We start from the raw sequence: 20,910 nt of genomic DNA, 5'->3' as shown, positions 1-20,910 counted from the left end.
GTGGGTTGTAGCCCACGAAAGCTTATGCTCTAATAAATTTGTTAGTCTATAATATTCAGTTTAGGTTCATTTAGGATTAACAAGTTATGAGAATTTTGAAGTCCAGATTTTTTTTATCCTAAGTGTTACCTACATTGAGAAAAATAAAGTACTTTATCTACCACTAATGTTGAGATTTTACACAAATCAAGAAATTCCAAATTATGCTATGGAAACCCAACTCCAGCTGCTTTCCTTAGATGAAGTGTTCTGTATTACTGGATATATAAAAGTGAATTCTACTGGTATGTAGAAAACTTAAATGCTCATAGTTTTAAAATTGCAGAACTGATTTCATTCAGACACATATAGCTTATCCCTAAGGTCTCTGAGAAAAAAAATTCTGTTTGGGATATATGAGGAAAGTGTTGATTTTTTGTTTTAATATACATAACTTTGACCTGGCAAAACCAACTATCTTCATTCTTTCAAAAATTCCTTTCTGGGTTGAGAACAAGCATAAAAAAATTCAGCCCCACCCCCCAAAAAATTGGCTTGACAGTTTAACAGCAAGTGAAATTAGGGGTGTCAAGCGACTAAAAAAATTAATCACGATTAATCGCACTGCTAAACAATAATAGGATACCATTTATTTAAATATTTTTGATGTTTTATACATTTTCAAATAAATTGATTTCAATTACAACTCTGAATACAAAGTGTACAGTGCTCACTTTATTTTTATTACAAATGTTTGCACTGTAAAAAACAAAAGAGATAATATTTTTCAGTTCCCCCATTACAAGTACAGTAGTGCAATCTCTTTATCATAAAAGTTGAACTTACAAATGTAGAATTATGTACAAAAAAAACTGTTTTATTTTTGAATGCAATGTAAAACTTTAGAGCCTACTAATCCACTCAGTCCTACTTCTTGTTCAGCCAGTCTCTCAGACAAACAAGTTTGTTTACATTTGCAGGAGATAATGCTGACTGCTTCTTGTTTACAATGTCACCTGAAAGTGAGAACAGGTGTACACATGGCACTGTTGTAGCCAGCGTCGCAAGATATTTACGTGCCAGATGCCCTAAAGATTCATATGTCCCTTCATGCTTCAACCACCATTCCAGAGAACAGGCGTCCATGCTGACAGGTTCTGCTCGATAACGATCAAAAGCAGTGCAGACCAACACATGTCAGAGTAGGCCCGTTACTCAATGATGGGGGAAAGACAATAACAGAAAATGTGGATGTGGCAGAGGTGCTTAATGACTTCTTTGTTTCGGTTTTTACCAAGAAGGTTGGTGGAGATTGGATGTCTAACATAATGAATGTCAGTGAAAATGAGGTAGGATCAGAGTCTAAAATAGGGAAAGAACAAGTCAAAAATTACTTAGACAAGTTAGATGTCTTCAAATCACCAGGGCCTAATTAAATGCATCCTCGAATACTCAAGGAGATGACTGAGGAGATATCTGAGCCATTAGCGATTATTTTTGAAAAGTCATGGAAGACGGGAGACATTCCAGAAGACTGGAAAAGGGCAAATATAGTGCCCATCTATAAAAAGGGAAATAAGGACAATTTGGGGAATTACAGACCAGTCAGCTTAACTTCTGTACCTGGAAAGTTGATGGAGCAAATAATTAAGCAATCAATTTGCAAACACCTAGAAGATAATAAGGTGATAAATAACAGTCAGCATGGATTTGTCAGGAACAAATCATGTCAAACCAACCTGATAGCTTTCTTTGACAGGGTAACAAGCCTTGTGGATAGGAGGGAAGCAGTAGATGTGGTATATCTTGACTTTAGTAAGGCTTTTGATACTGTCTCGCATGACCTTTTCATACACAAGCTAGGGAAATGCAACCTAGATGGAGCTACTATAAGGTGGTTGGAAAATCGTTCCCAGAGAGTAATTACCAGTGGTTCACAGTCATGCTGAAAGGGCATAATGATTGGGGTCCCGCAGGGATCAGTTCTAGGTTCTGTTCTGTTCAATATCTTCATCAATGATTTAGATAATGGCATAGAGAGTACACTTATAAAGTTTGTGGACGATACCAAGCTGGGAGGGGTTGCAAGTGCTTTGGAGGATAGGATTAAAATTCAAAATGATCTGGACAAACTGGAGAAATGGTCTGAAGTAAATAGGATGAAATTCAATAAGGACAAATGCAAAGTACTCCACTTAGGAAGGAACAATCAGGTAAATACATATGAAATGGGAAATGACTGCCTAGGAAGGAATACTGTGGAAATGGATTTGGGGGTCATAATGGATCACAAGCTAAATATGCGTCAACAGCATAACGCTGTTGCAAAAAAAGCAAACATCATTCTGGGATGTATTAGCAGGAGTACTGTAAGCAAGACACGAGAAGTAATTCTTCCGCTCTACTCCACGCTGATTAGGCCTCAACTGGAGTATTGTGTCCAGTTCTGGGCACCACATTTCAGGAAAGATGTGGACAAATTGGAGAAAGTCCAGAGAAGAGCAACAAAAATGATTAAAGGTCTCGAAAACATGACCTATGAGGGAAGATTGAAAAAATTGGGTTTGTTTAGTCTGGAGAAGAGAAGACAGACGGGGGACATGATAACAGTTTTCAAGTACATAAAAGGTTGTTACAAGGAGGAGGAAGAAAAATTGTTGTTCTTAACCTCTGAGGATAGGACAAGAAGTAATGGCCTTAAACTGCAGCAAGGGTGGTTTAGGTTGGACATTAGGAAAAACTTCCTAACTGTCAGAGTGGTTAAACACTGGAATAAATTGCCTAGGGAGGTTGTGGAATCTCCATCATTGGGGATTTTTAAGAGCGGGCTGGACAAACACCTGTCAGGGATGCTCTAGATAATACTTAGTCCTGCCTTAAGTGCAGGGGACTGAAGTAGATGACCTCTCAAGGCCCCTTCCAGTTCTATGATTTTATGTTCATTTTCATCATCTTCGTCAGATGCCACGAGCAGAAGGCTGCTTTTCTTTTTTGGTGGTTCGGGTTCTGTAGTTTCCGCATTGGAGTGTTGCTCTTTCAAGACTTCTGAAAGCATGCTCCACACCTCATCCCTCTCAGGTTCTGGAAGGCACTTCAGATTCTTAAACATTGCATCAAGTGATGTAGCTATCTTTAGAAATCTCACATTGGTACCTTTGCATTTTGTCAAATCTGCAGTGAAAGTGTTCTTAAAACGATCCGAGACTTCTATAACATGAAATATATGGCAGAATGCGGGTAAAACAGAGCAGGAGACATACAATTCTCTCCCAAGGAGTTCAGTCACAAATTTAATTAATGCATTATTTTTTTAATGAGCATCATCAGCATGGAAGCATGACCTCTGGAATGGTGACTGAAGCATGAAAGGGCATATGAATGTTTAGCATATCTGGCACGTAATAATCTTGCACTGCCGGCTACAAAAGTGCTATGCGAATGCCTGTTCTCACTTTCAGGTAACATTGTAAATAAGAAGCACGCAGCATTATCTCCCATAAATGTAAACAAACTTGTTTGTCTTAGCGATTGTCTGAACAAGAAGTAGGACTGAGTGGACTTGTAGGCTCTAAAGTTTACACAGTTTTGTTTTTTGAGTGCAGTTATATAACAAAAAAAATCTACCTTTGTAAGTTGCACTTTTATGATAGAGATTGCACTACATTACTTGTATAAGGTGAATTGAAAAATACTATTTCTTTTGTTTATATTATTTTTATTACAAATATTTGCACTCTAAAAATGATGACGTGAGCACTGTACACTTTGTATGCTGTGTTGTATTTGAAAATGTAGAAAAACATCCAAAAATATTTAATAAATTTCAGTTGGTATTCCATTGTTTAACAGTGCAATTAAAACTACGATTAATTGCAAATTTTTTTTTTAGTTAATCGCGTGAGTTAACTGCGATTAATCGACAGCCCTAGTGTTAATAGGAGAGTAACTAAAGGTCTGCACTTCCTATAACTATAGCATGCAGAAATGTCATAGCCTATACAGTGATAATGTAGTTAGACTGTAATTGATTGAAAATGCCTTGCGTAAGTGCTAACTTCCACATGCCTTTCCACTGGGCAAAGGGGGAATGTGCCATACACTGTTCCTCAGAATAGCGCATCTCCCTCAACCCTGCCTCCCCACTCACCCACTCACGCAAGCATCTCATGCTTGTGGATCTCCACTATGTGTTTTCTTGTAGGGAAGGGGAAACAAACATGTTACAAAGCTGCGTTTCTATCCCTTTGCTGCTTTCTCATTCCATAGCAGAAAGAGTATCTGGCCTATGGTGATATTAAACTATAAAACATAGTCCTTATGATATCATTCTCTTTTAACACTTCCTCAACCAATATAGATTTTGTTCCATTGAAATCCTTTGCAATGTTTTATATTTCATTTAAACTCAATATTACAAATAAACTCCTCGGTTCCGTGGATAGAGAGGACTGTGTTAACAAAAGTATGAAAGCTATGTATTGCTGTAAACTTGCTAAAAGTTACAGTAGCAGAAACTGCCTTTGTTGGGTGTACTGCATTGTTTCACTGATGTCCACAACTGTCACATCAGGAATGAGAGCTCATCTTATTTTTTGAGACTTTTTTTTATGTAGCATACAAAGTCTGATTTTACTATTTTACCCTAATTTTTGTATAATTCGTTGCTCCAAGACAGTACAGCTTGATTGCACACACTGTTTCATTTCAGTACCTATAGGCAATGAACTAGGAAATTATTCATTTAAAGATTTAGTATAATATGATCTATGGACATTTGTAGACATTTCTTCTGGGTAGCTAACATTACACAATCTGATAGTCACCGTTTTTATATTTTACCTAATGGAGTAAAAGCAGAATGAGTGTTTGCTCACAAAAGATTTATTACACTTGACCGCTGTTGTGTGCAAGTCATAAAGTAGAAAGTGACTTTATTAAAAAAGGAATTGATTTTTAAAATTATTCTCCTTTTTTTAAATTTAAGTTGCTGGTTGTCCTTGTTTCTAGTGGATGTGTCCCCTTCACAATTGTTGCCTTATCTGGCAGTCACAGAAAGTTGGGACAAAGTGAAAATTCACATCTACAGATCCAGTCTTCCCACTCCCACAGGTAGTTCCTGTAGAGCAGGGTTGAGGCTAACTTGGGAAGACAGCGTAGAAAAGATTGCGCTGCTGCATGAACTCCTTGGGTATAACTGTGGACTTTCAATCTCCAGGGCTAGCAATCTGACACCTTTCATGACCTCTAAATTTACCTACAAATTATTTTTAAAAGAATATTTCTTCAACACAAAAAAGTCAAACATTTTCACTCTAACAGTACTGTCTGACTCCAGCTGCTGCAGCATAATTTGTGAAATATTTAGAGCTAAAATATCATGCTTAGGTCAGTCCTAACTAACAAGATTTAGGATTACTTCACAACACTGGGAAATAACCACTTTAGGGATACCTGAGTGTCAGACCAGGGTATTTGTGGTCCAGAGTTTATAGTGAGGGATTTGCAAAAAATTCTGAAATCCTGACAGGAAAATCAGCATTACAGTGTATTGTCCTCTTCATTTTCCTCATTAAGGGATCTTCGGGAATATTCCCCACTTTTCAGTAATCTGCATTTATAATTAGTTAATAATTCTATTACAATTTAAAGATGTGTAAGGTCTCGTAAGTGTTATTATGTAATGAACTACTTTCTACATTTTCTTATCAGGTACTTATTTCACTATAAAATAAATTCGGTTACCAACATACGCCATGTCAAACTGTGATTCTTTACATTTCGTATATGCTGTATGCTTCACCAAAGTCTCATCTCCCCAGACCGCTGCAAAAGTCTGGAACAAGGCAGTATCAATGAGAAATCATGGAAGATATAATTGTCTATACTTTTCTGTTCTGTAAAAACATTTAAATCGTAATGAGTTGGACATACATCTACAGTTACAGAATGATGCAGCTATTGCTGTTGATGTTGTCACTGGAAATACTGTCCAACAAAACACCTACTGGAAAAGACGTGTATTTATTATAATTTGACTTAATTCGTGTCCTATACTTGGGCATTTGCTGTCTCCAAACCTCCTGTAATACAGAAATGGGGAAGGGAAGAATCTCACTCAGAACTTCTCATAGAAGGCCTGAATTTCATTGAGTAACAGCAGCTTGTAACTCAGAATCTTTGATGGGGTAACTTTATGAGAAAGCAGCTTGTTTTGTGGGAGCATACTTGTAGTAACAGGAAAATGGATTTACCTCTAGCAGCCCTATTTTAGTTTTGGGAAACCCATTTCCTGTTTTCCTGCATATTGACTGAGTTTCATTCTGAAAATAAAATATGTTGAATCTGTTCTTAGACCTTTCTTCTCAAGGAGAGCACTGTTCTTTTGAGTAATGTGTCTTTCTGACAGTGTAGTACACTAACAAGTAAAAGGGTCATCAGGCATTTTATTAAGGACAGATGTTTCTAAAAGTTGACATGAGAGAGAATAAGCAAAGTAATCTGGTTGGAAGAAAGCCTGTTAGGATCTAAGAGAGATGATCTAAGCTAATCAGTACTCCAGATGTGTAGAGTTTGGGAGAGACAGCTGAGAGAGGTTGTTTGGGGGGTGTTGTTTTGAAAAATGCAGTTTTTCCTTCTGTAACGCCCCATCGCTAAATTTATGGGTGGTCAGCAGCCTGACCTATCACCAGAATACTAGACTAGAGAGCACTAGTTCACTTTTATATAATAATGTGGTGGTAGTGTATTATTATTTGAAATAAAATTGTAGCAATGATAGGGGATGAATAGGTTATGAAAAATTTCCAGTTTCATAATATCAGAACAGGAACACTGCAAGGCCTATGGGGATGGTGGAGAGAGGGTTTAATGAAAAGCTCCAATCAAAGCCTGTTATTCCTAATTAGGGTGACCAGACAGCAGGTGTGAAAAATCAGGATGGGGTGGGGGGGTAATAGGCTTCTATATAAGAAAAAGCCTCAAATATCGGGACTGTCCCTATAAAATTGGGACATCTGGTCACCCTATTCCTAATGCAATTATACTGTCATTGGGCTAAAGAGATCTCATGGCAAATACTTGCGGTGATTGTCTTTGGGGATGGCATGTGTCTGAATTTAGCTAGGGTGACACAGGTTTCAGTGGCTTACCACAGTGCCCCACCTTGTTTGGACAGCAGCAAAAGTATGATACTTTACCATCCTCTCTCATTCCACAATTCTCATGACAGAATTTTGAAAGTATCCAGATTTATTTTTTGTTGTTGTCTTTCTATTCTTTTAGCGCAGCTAGATTTGGGTAGTGAACAGTGTCTCTGAGATTAAATCAACTTCCTCTAGCGTATCCAGAACCTTAGTGAGTGAAACTGATTGAAATTCAACCAAAAATGACATTGACACTTCTCTTCCCTATGCCACTATACAGGCAGGTGGACTGTTCAAGTTTAGTTTTAATTTTATACACAAAATAGGTTGAAAAACTCCTTGCAACAAGAAACAATTATGTTTCCGATCAAAAACATTTTGGGTTCACCAGCACATCCATCATCCAGAACGGGCCAGGGCTTTGCAGATGCTATATTTCATCTCTACCAGTCACAACCTAGAATTTAAAAAACAAACCAAAAAAAACTTCTTACAACAATTGACTCATCTCCGGGCATGATTGTTGCCACCAGCGCAACTCTGCTCCTTAAACTTCATCTATTGCAAGTCCTCTGTATACCTAAATGACCCTGGTATGAGGGTGGTACACTTACCTATCCCCATTTCAATGGTCAAGGATAAAAGATGATCATAGTGTTCTATGAAGCCACCAGAAGAGGTGAAGCTCAAAGAAATTTGAAACCTCAGCCAAATTAGGGGTCCATCTGCACTGGCAGATTAATGAGTGGTGTATCTCATACTCAGTAAACAAACAAAAATGTCTCTTTCGGAACATTATTATGAATGGATGTGATCCAAGTTGCTTTCTTGCTATTTCATTTTCAGCTATGTAGGTCTAAAAAGTAAAACAAAACACTAATCCCTCCCAAGCACCTCTAAATTATGAGAGTTTGAAGCTGTCATCTTGGAATTATGCCTTCTACAAGTGAAATTCTCCATAGGTGCTTTAAAGGATCCATTTCCTGTTACAAAAGTATTTGTTCATCTTTACCATTGTAACAGAAAATGAAATGTTAAAATTGATGGGGATAATATTTTTTAACCTTACCACTCTCTGTGGGGTGGGGGGAGGAGGGGAGAAATGTTTTGGTCCGGTTATCTGTCAACTGTCAGAGCAATCAAAATACCAAAGAAGACTCAGTCTAGGTATGTTCAAATTTAGAATAAGTATAAATGATTTATGCTTTGTAATTTATTTATAATAATTAGAACAGTAGTAAACACATTTCACATGAGTACACATCAGACCAAATGCACTTTTTTCTCACGATTAATGATGTAATTTCATAGATTATAAGGCTGCATAAATATAAAATAAAATCTTTATAGAGGGAATGGTTGCTGGTGATTGCTTTCACAAAGGATAGCAGGTGCTAAACTTATTAGAACCCTCTGGATGCTGTAATGTACACCATATGGCAGTAAGTAATACTGGTTTTCAACACTGAAAGTATAGAATGTAAAATAAATGTTAGCAATCCCTTGGCCACATAGCAATCATGGTGTTGATGAGTTACGGAGCATTAGAAAGTGTGCATCCAATCCTCTTGAAAAATTATTGGTCCATAGTAAAACATACTTCTCCCAGGTGTAAATGCTTTGTTTCAACGGAAGTTGTTGTTTTCTTCCTAATCCTTTTAATTTTTCCCTTATCAAATCAAACTCTGAGGGCCAGTTCCTCTGCTCCTACAAGCTGTTGTCATTCCATTTACTTCAATTGAGCGACACCTGTTTCTTCTTCGAGTGATTGCTCATGTGTATTCCACAATAGGTGTGTGTGCTCGCCACATGCACCGGTGCCGGAAGTTTTTCCCCTAGCAGTACCCGTAGGGGAGCGCCCTAGCGACCCCTGAAGTGGCGCCTCCATGGCGTGGTATAAGGGGAGCTGCACGCTCCCCCCACCCTCCGTTCCTTCTTGTCGCCAGTGAAGGTGCTTCAGAACTGCTCTGCTCCAGCCTTGCTGTAGCTCGTCCCCAAAACTGCGTGTTCATTCAGTGTATGGTACCTGTAGTTAGTTAGTTTAATTAGCTTAGTTTAGCTAGTGCGCCGGGGCAGGGGCATGCCCCGTGCCCCGCGTTTTAAGTCGTGCGACCCTTGTAGGCGATCTATGCCAGTGAGTGATCCACATGCGGACTGTTTACGCTGTTTGGGGGAAATCCATCTCAACGATCGCTGCAAGATTTGCAAGTCGTTTAAGCCTTGGACCAAGAGAGAAAGGGTCATTAGGCTCCGGGCTATTCTGATGGAGTCAGCGCTGACCCCAGCTCCAGTGCACCACTCCAAGTCGGCACCAGGCACTGCGGTGTCAGTGCACAGTGACCCTTCGGCACTATCGACTAGTCGGCACCGCTCCCCATCCACGGGGCACACCAAGAAGGCTAAGAAGAGGCCTTCTTCGCTGCGGCACCGGAGCAAACCCAGTACAGAGGCTAGACCCATGTTGGGCAGTCCTCGATCCCCACCGGCCTCTAGGCCTCCGACTCAAGGCGAGCGGAGTAGCCCGGCCCATTCGGAGCAGGACTCCCTGGATGTCCGGATGCCCTCCACACCGGAGGCCCTGCAGGTGGCCCGGGATGTTATGTCCATGCCAGTTCCAGGAGCACTGCCGATGTCAGCCCCGTGCTCCAGAGGCAAGCCGCCACTGGGATCTCCGCATGGTACTGGTCTCGGTCGAGGGACCATTCCCGACGCCATTCACTGCCCAGCGACTGTTCAGGGCAAAGTCCCCGTGGATTGCCCTTGACGCCCACCAGGCTGTCTGGTTGGGTTCCATCGGACCGAGACTCTCGGCTCTGCCTCGAGGAGCGAACACCAATGAGACCAAGACAGCTTCAGTAAAGAGAGACACAAAATATTCAGTGGTCAAATGTGCAGGATTTTCTTTATGAAGAAATATTTTTATTGGATGGATGCTGTCTCTGCTTTTGTTAATCAAATTATGCTTTCAGAAGCGGGAGGTCTCCATTGCTTTTTACATCAAATAATTCTTTGGGGGTTTTTAAATGAATGCAATCTTGTATTCATGTTTATGAAGAAGTGATAGAGCTGCAAAGGGAAATCCTCTCTCTTTTCGGCCAATTACAGGGAGAGGCAGTTGTAGTTACAGCTTTTACCCATTGGCTTGCTAAAGCCATGAAACCTGTCTTGAGAAAGATTGCATTCTTGGGATTATAGTTTATTTCTGTTTCCACAGCTAAGGCTGATGAGTCTTGTAGTTGTTTAGCATTCTGAGCCTCTATTTTCTAGGTGCTAAAGTGAGAACACAAATGCCTTTCTTACCCAGGATCATATGAACAATTTCAAAATGGCAGTAGCCGTAATAAGCATAATGAATTGCCTAAATACATTGTAATACATTGCTGAACATGACAAATACTTGCTGATAATCCCAAATGTTTTAAAATATGGACTTGGTGCAATGGTAATTCTTAGAAAAAGAAATAAAGAGCTGTAATAGACTCCAGGTAGGAAGGCCTGAGAGTGGACGCTCAGAAGATAGCAAGGAGTGATTAAAGGAGTCCAAGGTGCAATGGTGGGAGAGACTGAGCAGAGCCTAGGAGTTGTGCCCAGCTTCGAAACTTCAAGACAGACCTCTGTGCGGGGCGGGGAGGTGAATGAGTGAAAGAGACTGGTGTGGAAGAGACTTTTTTTTATTTATTTATTTTATGTTAATGAATCAGACCCCAAGAAGGCATGGTGTTGTCATAGTGTTATTGAGGAGTCTGAGTGAAGGGGAAACTGAGGCAGGGAGCTGCAGACCCATGCTTGGCCAAAAGGGGCCAACAGGGCAGGCATGCCCTTTTTTTTTTACTCTGGTATTTCTAGATATGTCAGCAGACTTTAGTACTGCCGATAATAAGGTTTGCTGGAAAATAGTTTAAAATATACGAACTTGAGTTTTAAAAGTTGTCCTTGGTTTTTGTTTTGTTTTGACAGGAGTGATTGATCAGTAATCTCTTCATAGTTTACTAAGAATTTAAAGAAAACTTTTCTCAATATCCACTGTGTGTGTGAGAGAGAGAGAGAGAGAAAGTAAGTTTTTGTCACACAAGGCTGTTGTTCCACTACAGTTAAGTCAATGGAATTGACTTCACTCTCTTCTAATACCTTATCTCTCATGTGTTAAATTATGATGTGTCACTTCGAAGATAAAGAGTAGTGATTGATTTACATAAACAAAAGAGAGGGAGAGAAATGGGAATGTAGCTTGATGAGACTTATCATAGACCCAAATGCAATGTTAACAGTGTGATGTTAGAATTAAGGCCTTGATTCAGTAAAGCATCCTGATTCGGGAAAGAAAGCACTTAAGCATTTGAAGTCTGAGGACATGTCTACACATACAGTGGTGAAGCTGTACCAATGCAGCTGCAGCGCGTCTAGTGAAAGTTGCTCTATGCCGACAGGAGAGCGCTCTCCCACTGGCATAATAAAACCACCTCCGCAAACGGCAGAAGCTGTGTTGGCGGGAGAGCTTAGTTTGACTAATTTCCCTCTGTTTATATTAGTAAAGTTCAATATCTACATCAAGTCTTTGATAAATGGCCCCTAAATGAAATCAAAGTCCTTTGCTTTCCCACTGGTTGAGCATACAGCTCTTTTGTGAGGGAGAATTTTCACTATAGGATCCAGTCCTGAATAGCTGGGTGATATACTGACTTCCAGTGAAGAGCGATGCATGTTTTGGTTATCCGAAGAGAAAGATGTGTGAACTTTAACTTATATTCCATATAAGGCCATTGAATGAAGGTAGAATAAAATAGTTTTGTATCATTTGGGTCTTAATTCAAATTATTGTGTCGTCTTCTGTCACTTCCCAGAGAATATTTAGAGGGGAAATTGCAAAGCATGTGTAATAATGGTGTTAATAAATTGATGCTTAAGCTGGCTATGTTCAAAAACAGTCTCATACCAAAGTTGTTCTTCAGTACATTTTAATCAAAGGGTGTGAAGTTAAAACCTTGCTTTGAAGATGTGTTCACTGCAACAGAATAATAGCATGATGTTGCAGCAAGATGATGTGATGCTCACAGAAAATTTTTCCTATGCTAATGAAATTCAGAAATGTTAAATGTCCTGCAAGTTATTCTTGAGGGACTTAAGTGTAGATTCAGTGCAGTCAGGGCTACACCATGAAGTATGGGAAAACTTTACTTAGGTGGGAAAGAAAAGAGCACATTTTTATGGAGGTGGTGAGATACAATATTTAACCTTGTTTTCTTTCGTTCTCCCTAGGATATTAATGTATGTGTTCTTGAAAACTACCCTGAATGTTCCAATCCCAGGTTATTTTACATCATACCGTATTTCTGTGGACAGCATCCAAGATGCAGGTAAATGTATATCACACATACCTGATTCTGTACAGCAATAGACATTGAACACTTGCCAATAGTTACCACACAGAGTGGTATCAGAGACACAACAGTTGTTCCCTATTGTAAATATAGGGGAAAACATGGCTCATGTGACAGTGTGTGGTAACAGTATGTATTTATTATGAAATAATATATATAAGGGATTTGTTAAGTGGAGGGTGTAAATTTTGCATTATTTTTTTCTTTGAGTGCACACTATAATTAGAGCTTTGTGTGCAAATGTGAAATAACACAAAATAAAATGAAAAAGAACGTAAACTACATAAAATGAGAATTTAACCTTCAGCAGCAGCTCCTGCAGCTTCTGTCCAATGGGGATATGATGGAGGGGTGGCTGGCCCAAACCTAAGCGGTGCTATCACCCCAGGCGCCAGATTACACTGCAGAGAGCTAGGCCCAGCCCTGCAGGACAGGAGCCTCCACTGTGGGGTGAGTGCAGGGTGATCTTGCTCTGCAACCCCACTGAGGGCCTCCCAGCTCTACCCTCCAGGGGTAGGACCCAGCCCCACCCACCCAAGGCTTCCCTCAGAGCAAGGACCTGACCCTCAACCCCCGCCTTCCTTTCATAAGGTCATATTCTGCAGCAGTGGTGTCCAACTTTTTCAGCCGGAGGGTCAAACATACTATTTCAAAATGGTCTTAGGGCCACTATCAATAATTTGGGACAGATTCTTTGTCCCATGCCACTCCCTTTGCACTGCTCAGTCCCCAGTGCGCATACAGCCTCATAAGCAAAGCCTATGCCCCCACTTCTTGTAGCTCCTTGTGCAGGGCATGTGTCAGATTGGGAAAGGGGAGTGGTTCAAGTGGGCTACACTCCAGCTGTTGGCATATGGCATAAAATGGCATATGATCCCTACGGAACTGTTGCCAGCTTGTGCAAGTTGGAGCAGTTCCTGGGCTGATTTATCTTGCACCAGAGCTGGGATAGAGAAAGAAAGAGACAGAACCAGTTGTTGGATCTCGTCTTATCCTCCTTTTCCCCTGCCCTGGAATGCCTTTTGTAACTAAATTAATGTTACAAAGAATTATGGGACGTACCCTCAACTGGTGTAAATCATTGGAGTCCATAGGCCTATATCCCTTTATACCAGCTAGTGTGAACCTATAGGTAAATCTGCAGGCCTACAGCAATGCTGATCATTTCAGAAAGTATAAATGGGTAAGTGGTGGTGAAAACTTTCCACTCTGAAAGGGGCCAATAAGTATTTCTGGTGGGCGCTATTAAAAGCATGATACTATCACGCTGCAGTCATTGCAATACCACAACCTGCGCCCACTGTCCAGACCAGGAGAAAAGTGTAGAAAAAAATAAAAACATGGTCTTAGCAAACATGAATGGAAAGAATAAAAATAGGCAAAGTCTCTGTAAAGAAAAGGAAGACCATGTAAGCTACATTTCTGTAGGAAGCAATAAGCTCTGCTGTACATTATCAAAATAACTTTTTTGTCACATGCTGTGAATTTTCTGAGCTGATACTGTTTTATGGGTGAGAGGTTTGGAACTTCTCTCAGTGAAAGCTGTCTAGAGAATTTAGTACTACTGCACTGTATCTAACTTAATTATAAAATAGTCACATTTTTACATGCTAAACTGCTTCTATATGATTCATAATGAGCTTTGGAAGCCACATATTCTTCCATTTTCTTTCCAGATCTTTTTCCATCTGATCATAACTCCAGTAAGCATAATATCACAAAGCCCACTTGCAAATCTATGAAAAAACATATATGAGCATATCTGAGTCAGGGAACCAAGATGCTTTCTTAACTTTGTATAGATTTCCCAGTGGGAATCTGTGTGAGGTTTTCCCCACTGCTCCTTCCACCATAAAAAAATTTCTAGCAATCATGTTCTTCATTTGAATTTCCAAAGCAAACACACCATTTAAAGACTTTTTTTTTTTTTTTTTTTAATCCTTAAAGGGAGCCTGGGGAATGGGCCCTCGAAAGAGCAAAACTGAACGTGAATGAAAATTTCCTGCTTGTGGGGATTCTGGAAGAGCTAGAGGATGTGCTGCTTTTACTGGAAAGATTCTTACCTCATTATTTCAAGGATGTGCTCAGCGTCTACAAAAACCCAGGTAACTTTCCTGTTATAAGATCACGCCTTATAGAAACTGTTGCAAGATGCCAAGAGCTATTCAAAGGTTAGGTGTTGTCTCTTAGCCTTTCAATAAAAAGAGGATTCCCTTTTTTGGGGAGAGGATTTGAATGATAGGGGTGAGCCTTTACACTTTTATCTCTTAGATGCAGAAGAATATGAAGATGACATATGCGCTTATCCTCCACTAAATGTGGTCCTAATGAGGCAAAGCAAAAGCACTGCCTTTTAAATTAGCTGCTTGTAATAAGACAGATAATGCAGCTATTTAAAAAAATAGTGCAGTTGTTAATTTGCTGTCATATCCTATGAAGTCATGGAGCTATTTATAATTAAAAAAAAATGACAAGAAGGAAGAGAATTGTATGTTTGTGAGAGCAGCTCCTGTCTTTGGGCCAGATGCTCTTTCTGGTTTATGGAGAGTGGAAAGGAGTGGGGTAGGACAAGGGTGTTGGAGCAGCGGGGAAGGAGACAGGGAGCAAGATGCTTTCTTAACTATGTGTAGATTCCCCAGTGGGGATCTGTATGAGGTTTTCCCCACTTCTCCTTCCTCCTTAAATTTTCCCTTCTGTGGTTTTCCCCAGTCAAAGGGAGTAGTGTGTAGCATTGTTGGGAGACAATGCCTCCTGAAGGAAGGGGGCGGGGAAAGCTGGCAAGCAACAGAGAGGGTCTTGCTTTTCATAGAGATGCCTCTGAGATCTACAGAGGTGATGTCAGATTCCCCCAGATATCCTTGAGCTCCATACCACCACCCTTCTTTGTATGGCAGTGACTCTTTGCCTTGTGAGGGGACATGGTCCAACTCTGAAGGTTCATACCTGGGGAGATCTTGGTACGTAGTTTCCTCTCCTGTGTCTTGCTACGTGAGAGCAAAATTTGCCTGTCTTTCCTGTGCAGATATTGTAGGATAATGCCATTTACTCGGGAGATTTCTGAGCATCCATTTCTTTTGACAATGTTCTTCATGCTGAATTAAATTTCGTTTCATTTTAATTTTTTAACTATATTTGTTAACACTGAAGAATAAGTGAGCAGAAACTTCCTTGTTAATACCCTGCTTCTCTTCTCTACTCTATTCCTTGCTCACAGAGATGTTTTGTTTTCATTGTATTTATTCTTAAATTGTGAGTAAGTTTGATGCTCGTGAATATCAGGGCTAATAGAACCAGACAGAGCTAAGAATCATGTAGGTAAATACCATGTAAGAGTTCCTAGGCAGATCTCCTCAGTGTATCTTAGTCCTGATCTAAAACACGCTCTGCTGTTCCATTCCTTAGGAGGCTTCATGAACAGCACTGATATTACTATCATGACAAATTACATGGTGTCCTTGTGAAAGCAACAGATGTCCAGAACTGCCTATGATAGGACTACAAAATGTATTTCTATTTGTGACTTGAGCAAGGACTTAAAATTAGATCTTCACAGTTGATAGGTTAGTGGACTAACCTGCTATACCACATAGTGTTTTAAGGGTTTTTACCTTGACTATCTTGCTGCTTTTTGAAGATAAAGGATGAATGGTAGGAAAATGTCATCAGTAAAATATACTGAGATAAGAACAACCAGTAATCACCTAGTCAGGGAACTTTCTGTAACCATAAACTCCCAACTCACTACATTTTGCAATTTGTGAGATTGGTCAGATAACTATCAACACTTGTGTGAAGTTCTGAAGCAGAGGATAGTCAAATGAAAGCAGTCTTTGTTGGTCACAGATGAAGATATATTAGGAAGTCGGTTAAGGAAATGTTAGTCTCACTTGATACAATGTATTAAGGCCATGGGGTTGAGTCATTTATTAATTTGATTTTATTCAAATTAGTATAAGCTCACATTCGATTGAAGTTAATATTCAGATTGGTGTATGGGGCAGGGACCCAAGCCAGGGGAAGCTGGGAGGTCACATAATTTGATGGAAAGACCACTGGGTAATTTTCTAAAATCAGAGAGAGAATCTGGAAAATCTTCCTGATATTAGAAAATTACATATTCCTAACTAGTGGTTTGGGAGAGGCCTGCTAGCTGAGTGTGCGCTAGCAAGGGCTCTAGCCTACTATCATTTGATCCTTGATCATGCTTCTTTGTGAGTTTATGAAGGGGCAGGGCTGACCTCGGAGAGAAGGCTTAAAAGTCAGACACTAAGGGTACATCTGCACAGGGATAAAATACCCACAGCTGGTCACTGTCAGCTGACCTGGGCTGGGACTCCAGGCTGAAAAATTGCTGTGTAGATGTTCGGGCTTGGGCTGGAGCCTTCCCACCTCACAGGGTCCCAGAGCTCAGACTCCAGGTTTTCAGTCCAGAGCCTGAGTCTGCTGACCTGGGCCAGCCGCAGGTTTTTTTTTTTTTTATCCCTATATAGATGTACCCTAAGGGGCCAGAAGGAGCTAGTGAATAGGGGACAGCAAACAGGGACGTTTCAGAGAGAGATCCTCTGGTGAAGGAGGAGCAAGTACTAATTCTTGGGGTGAATGAGCATGCTTGTCTGTTTGGTTTTTCTTTTGACTTGCTTGAAGTTTAGTGTGGTCTCTTTGGGGATTGTGTGGGAGTAGGGGCCAGAGGCCTGCTAGCTGAGTGTGCACTTGCAAGGCTCTAGCCTCCTGTCCTTTGATCCTTGATCACCCTTCCCATGTGTGTTAAGGAGGGTCAGGACTGAAATAGGAGAGAAGGGCTTTAAAGTTAGACGCTAAGCAACCATAGGGAGCTAGCAAAGAGGGGAGTTTGTAGAAGAAGAAGAGAATAAAATCACCATGGTTCAGAAAGGCAACACAGCCAATGCCAACACTGCTTCTGGCTCCTCCACCTGCACCTGTGTCCAAGCAGAGAACCCTGACCACAGATCCCTCTACTCAGGTCCTGGTGTGGATTTACACACACTGTAGCCTGCATTTTCCATCATAGAAGCCAGGCTGGGTAGACCATCCCGTGTGAGAGTGCCTACCGGTAGAATCTCTCAGGAAGCAGGTGGGAGAGCTCCAGCAGGAGGTGGCTAGGCTGAGGAGCATCTGTGCACAAGAGGAATTAATTGAAAATATGCATGTGGATATGTCCAAGGTTGAGGAAGAAATCCAGCTGGCAAAGACTGCAGTAGCACCACCAGGGAGGAGGAAATGGCTGCTTCACAGGGAGGAAACTGGCTGCTGGCTACGTCTGGCAGCAGGCAGTGCTCCACATTGGCTACCAACCCACCATCCATGGAGATTTAAAAAACAGGCTGCTGGCCTGGCAATGAGGGATGAGGAATCTCCCCCAAAGGTGGAGGAGGAGCAGCCATATTACCCCCAAGGCTTGGAAGATCACGGCCACCATTCCCAAGAGGAAACGAAAGGTGATGGTGGTCAGCGACTTCCTTCTAAGGGAGACATCAGACCGGCAGATGGGTGCTTCCAAGGCATCCCGGGAGATGTGCTGCCTGCTGGGGCCAATGTATGAGATATTACAGAAGGATTGCTGAGGATCATCCTGCCCTCTGGCTACTACCCCATGCTGCTCATCCATTTGGGCACTAGTGTTACTGCCAGGTATGACCCTGAGCAGATGAGAAGTGACTTCAGGGCTCTGGGAGGGAGGGTGAAAGAGTGAGGGTGCAGGTGGTGTTCTCATCAGTCCTTTCAGTCAGGCAGAGACAGACATATGCTGGAAGTGAGTGCATCCAGGAGGGCTTCAGCTTCCTTGACCATGGGATGCTGTTCCAAGAAGGACTGCTGAGCAGAGATGGGGTCCACCTATTAAGAAAGGGGAAGAGTACCTTCGGCTATGGATGGGCTAACCTAGTGAGGCAGGCATAAAACTAAGTTCAGTGCGGGGCAGGGGACAAAAGCCCACAGGTAAGTCCAAAACATGAACAGTCAGAATCTGGGGGAAACACGGGCAATCACAACAGGGTCAAAGGAGAGATGAGGGAATATAGAGATGTCTGTATACTAATACAAGTGTAGGGAACAAACAGGTACAACTAGAAATACTAGTGAATAATCACAATTATGACATAATTGGCATCATAGAGACACAGTATGATAATTTACATTACTGGAATATTGGTATAGAATGGAACAGCTTATCAGGAAGGACAGGCAGGGGAAAAAAGGGAGAAGGTGTTGCCTTGTATATCAAAGATGTATACACTTGCACTGAGGTTGAGATAGAAATGGAAGTCAGACCTGTTGGAAGTCTCTGGGTAAGGATAAAAGCGGTAAAAAAACAAAGGTGATGATAGGATAGGGGGTCTACTATAGACCACTGTAGTGACTTGGCCTGGCTCCCGACGGCCCCTGAGAGGGAGGAGCCAGAACAGCCACCCAAGTGGGCCGAGCCGCCGGCACCTGTTCCCGCCCCCCGGAAGTGGGCGGAGCCACCGGCACCTGTTCCCGCCCCCCCGGAAGTCCAGGGGCGGGACAGGAAGTATAAAAGCCAAGCCCCAGCACTCAGTTGGAGCCCAGCGGCCGGAGAGGCCAGACGCCCCTGCTCGGGCTCCTGCTAAACCGCGCCTGCCCCGAGCCAGGTACCCGGAGGTGGACGGACCAAGCCTCCCCAGAGCCAGGTATCCGGAGGTGGACGGCCCGAGCCTACCCCGAGCGCGGTACCCCGAAGCGGACTGGCCGAGCCTGCCCCGAGCGCGGTACCCCGAGGAGAGGCCCGAGCATCCCCCTGACCCGAGCCCGGAGGAGCGGCCCGACCTAGACAGCCCTCAACACGCCGAGGAGCCCATGGTGTGGGACCCCGCTGCCGAGCCCAGCGAGGAGCAGGTACCCATGGAGGAGGAGGAGATGGGAAGTGGCCCGGGGATCGCCGACCCGGAACCGATGTCAGTGTGTTGCGGGCAGGATCCCCACTGACACCGTGGCAGACGGTCTGCTGCGGATAGGGCCCCGGGCTGGAACACAGTGGAGTGGGTGGGCCTGTGTTCCCCCCCTGCCACCCCCCCGCCGGGTGGCAGTCTCTCCTCCTCCCTGCCAAAGGGTCTAGGCTCACTGCCTTGGTTATTGCTCAGCCTGCTGCAAGGACCTGAGCCCTGGAACTAGTGTTTGCTGCCCCGCCCTGACCCAGGGCCTGGGCTACCTGACTCTATTTGCTGCCCCGCCCTGACCCAGGGCCTGGGCTAACTGAACTATTGGTTGCTGCCCCGCCCTGACTAAGGGCCTGGGCTACTGAACTATTGGTTGCTGCCCCGCCCTGACTAAGGGCCTGGGCTACTGAACTTTTGGTTGCTGCCCCGCCCTGACTAAGGGCCTGGGCTACTGAACTATTGTTTGCTCAGCTCCTGACGGAAGGACTGAGCCCAGAGATTGTGTTCTTGCCCAACGCTGAGGCAAGGACTGGCGCCCAAAATCCCTAACCCTAAGTGTTAGGTGCCCCGCCCTGACTGAGGGCCGGGGCTTAGCTGGACACGGTATTGGCTCAGCCTGCAGGGAGGCTCTGAGCCCCTCAGACCCTTATGTGTGTGGCCCCGCCCTGAGCTAGCATTTGGGCCTGTTTAACCGTGTGCTTTTGTTTTGCCCCTGCCTAAGGGGCGGAGCCCCGAGACTTTCAAACCCCGAGGACCAATTTGGGGCTGCATAGTGACTTGGCCTGGCTCCCGACGGCCCCTGAGAGGGCCCAGCTCCCGCACCGGACTATTACAACCACCTAATCAGGAAGAAAAGGTTGAGGGAGCTTTTTTAAAACTACAAAGTAAGGTTTGGTGGTGATGCAGAACTTCAACTACCTAGACATCTACTGGGAAAATAATACAGCAGGCACAGATTATCCAACGAGTTCTTGGAATGCATTGGAGACAACCTTTTATAACAGAAGTTGGAGAGGCTGTTCTAGATTTGATTCTGACAGATAAGCAGGAACTGGTTGAGAATGTGAAGGTGGAAGGCAACTTGGGTGAAAGTGATCATGAAATGGTAGAATTTTTGATTCTAAGGAGTGGTAGGAAGGAAAATGGCAGAATAAAGACAATGCACTCAAGAAGGCAGACGTTAGCAAACTCTCAGAATTGTAGGTAAGATTCCATAGGGAGCAAGTCTAAGGGAAAAGAGAGTCCAGGAGAGTTGGCAGCTTTTGAGAGAGACATTATTAAGGGCACAAGAGCAAACTATCCCAGCATGTTCAAAAGTGTGGGAAGAGACCACTCTGGCTTAACCAAGAGATCTTCAACCTGAAACTGAAAAAAGAGTTATACAAAAAGGGGAAACTAGGTCAGATTGCAAAAGATGAATATAAAAGAACACAAGCATGTAGAGATCAAATTAGAAAGGCCAAGGCACAATCAAGATTAAATTAGCTAGGGACATAA

General features: G+C 42.6%; 1 protein-coding gene across 1 annotated transcript in view; it reads left to right on the top strand.

Moving 5' to 3' along the window:
• The window catches only part of UST (uronyl 2-sulfotransferase), a 276,063-nt gene that overhangs the window by 197,210 nt on the left and 57,943 nt on the right, over nt 1–20,910 (top strand). The window contains exons 6-7 of the mRNA XM_024200172.2: nt 12,378–12,475; nt 14,447–14,604. Of these exons, the coding sequence (XP_024055940.1) occupies nt 12,378–12,475; nt 14,447–14,604 (256 nt within the window). The remainder of the gene's footprint in view (nt 1–12,377; nt 12,476–14,446; nt 14,605–20,910) is intronic.

This window comes from Terrapene carolina, unplaced genomic scaffold (genome assembly GCF_002925995.2).
Source record: "Terrapene carolina triunguis isolate 2854851 unplaced genomic scaffold, T_m_triunguis-2.0 Scaffold85, whole genome shotgun sequence".
Classification (NCBI taxonomy): domain Eukaryota; kingdom Metazoa; phylum Chordata; order Testudines; family Emydidae; genus Terrapene; species Terrapene triunguis.
The sequence above is the reverse complement of the archived record's forward strand: the minus strand, read 5'-3'. Positions and strand labels throughout refer to the sequence as shown.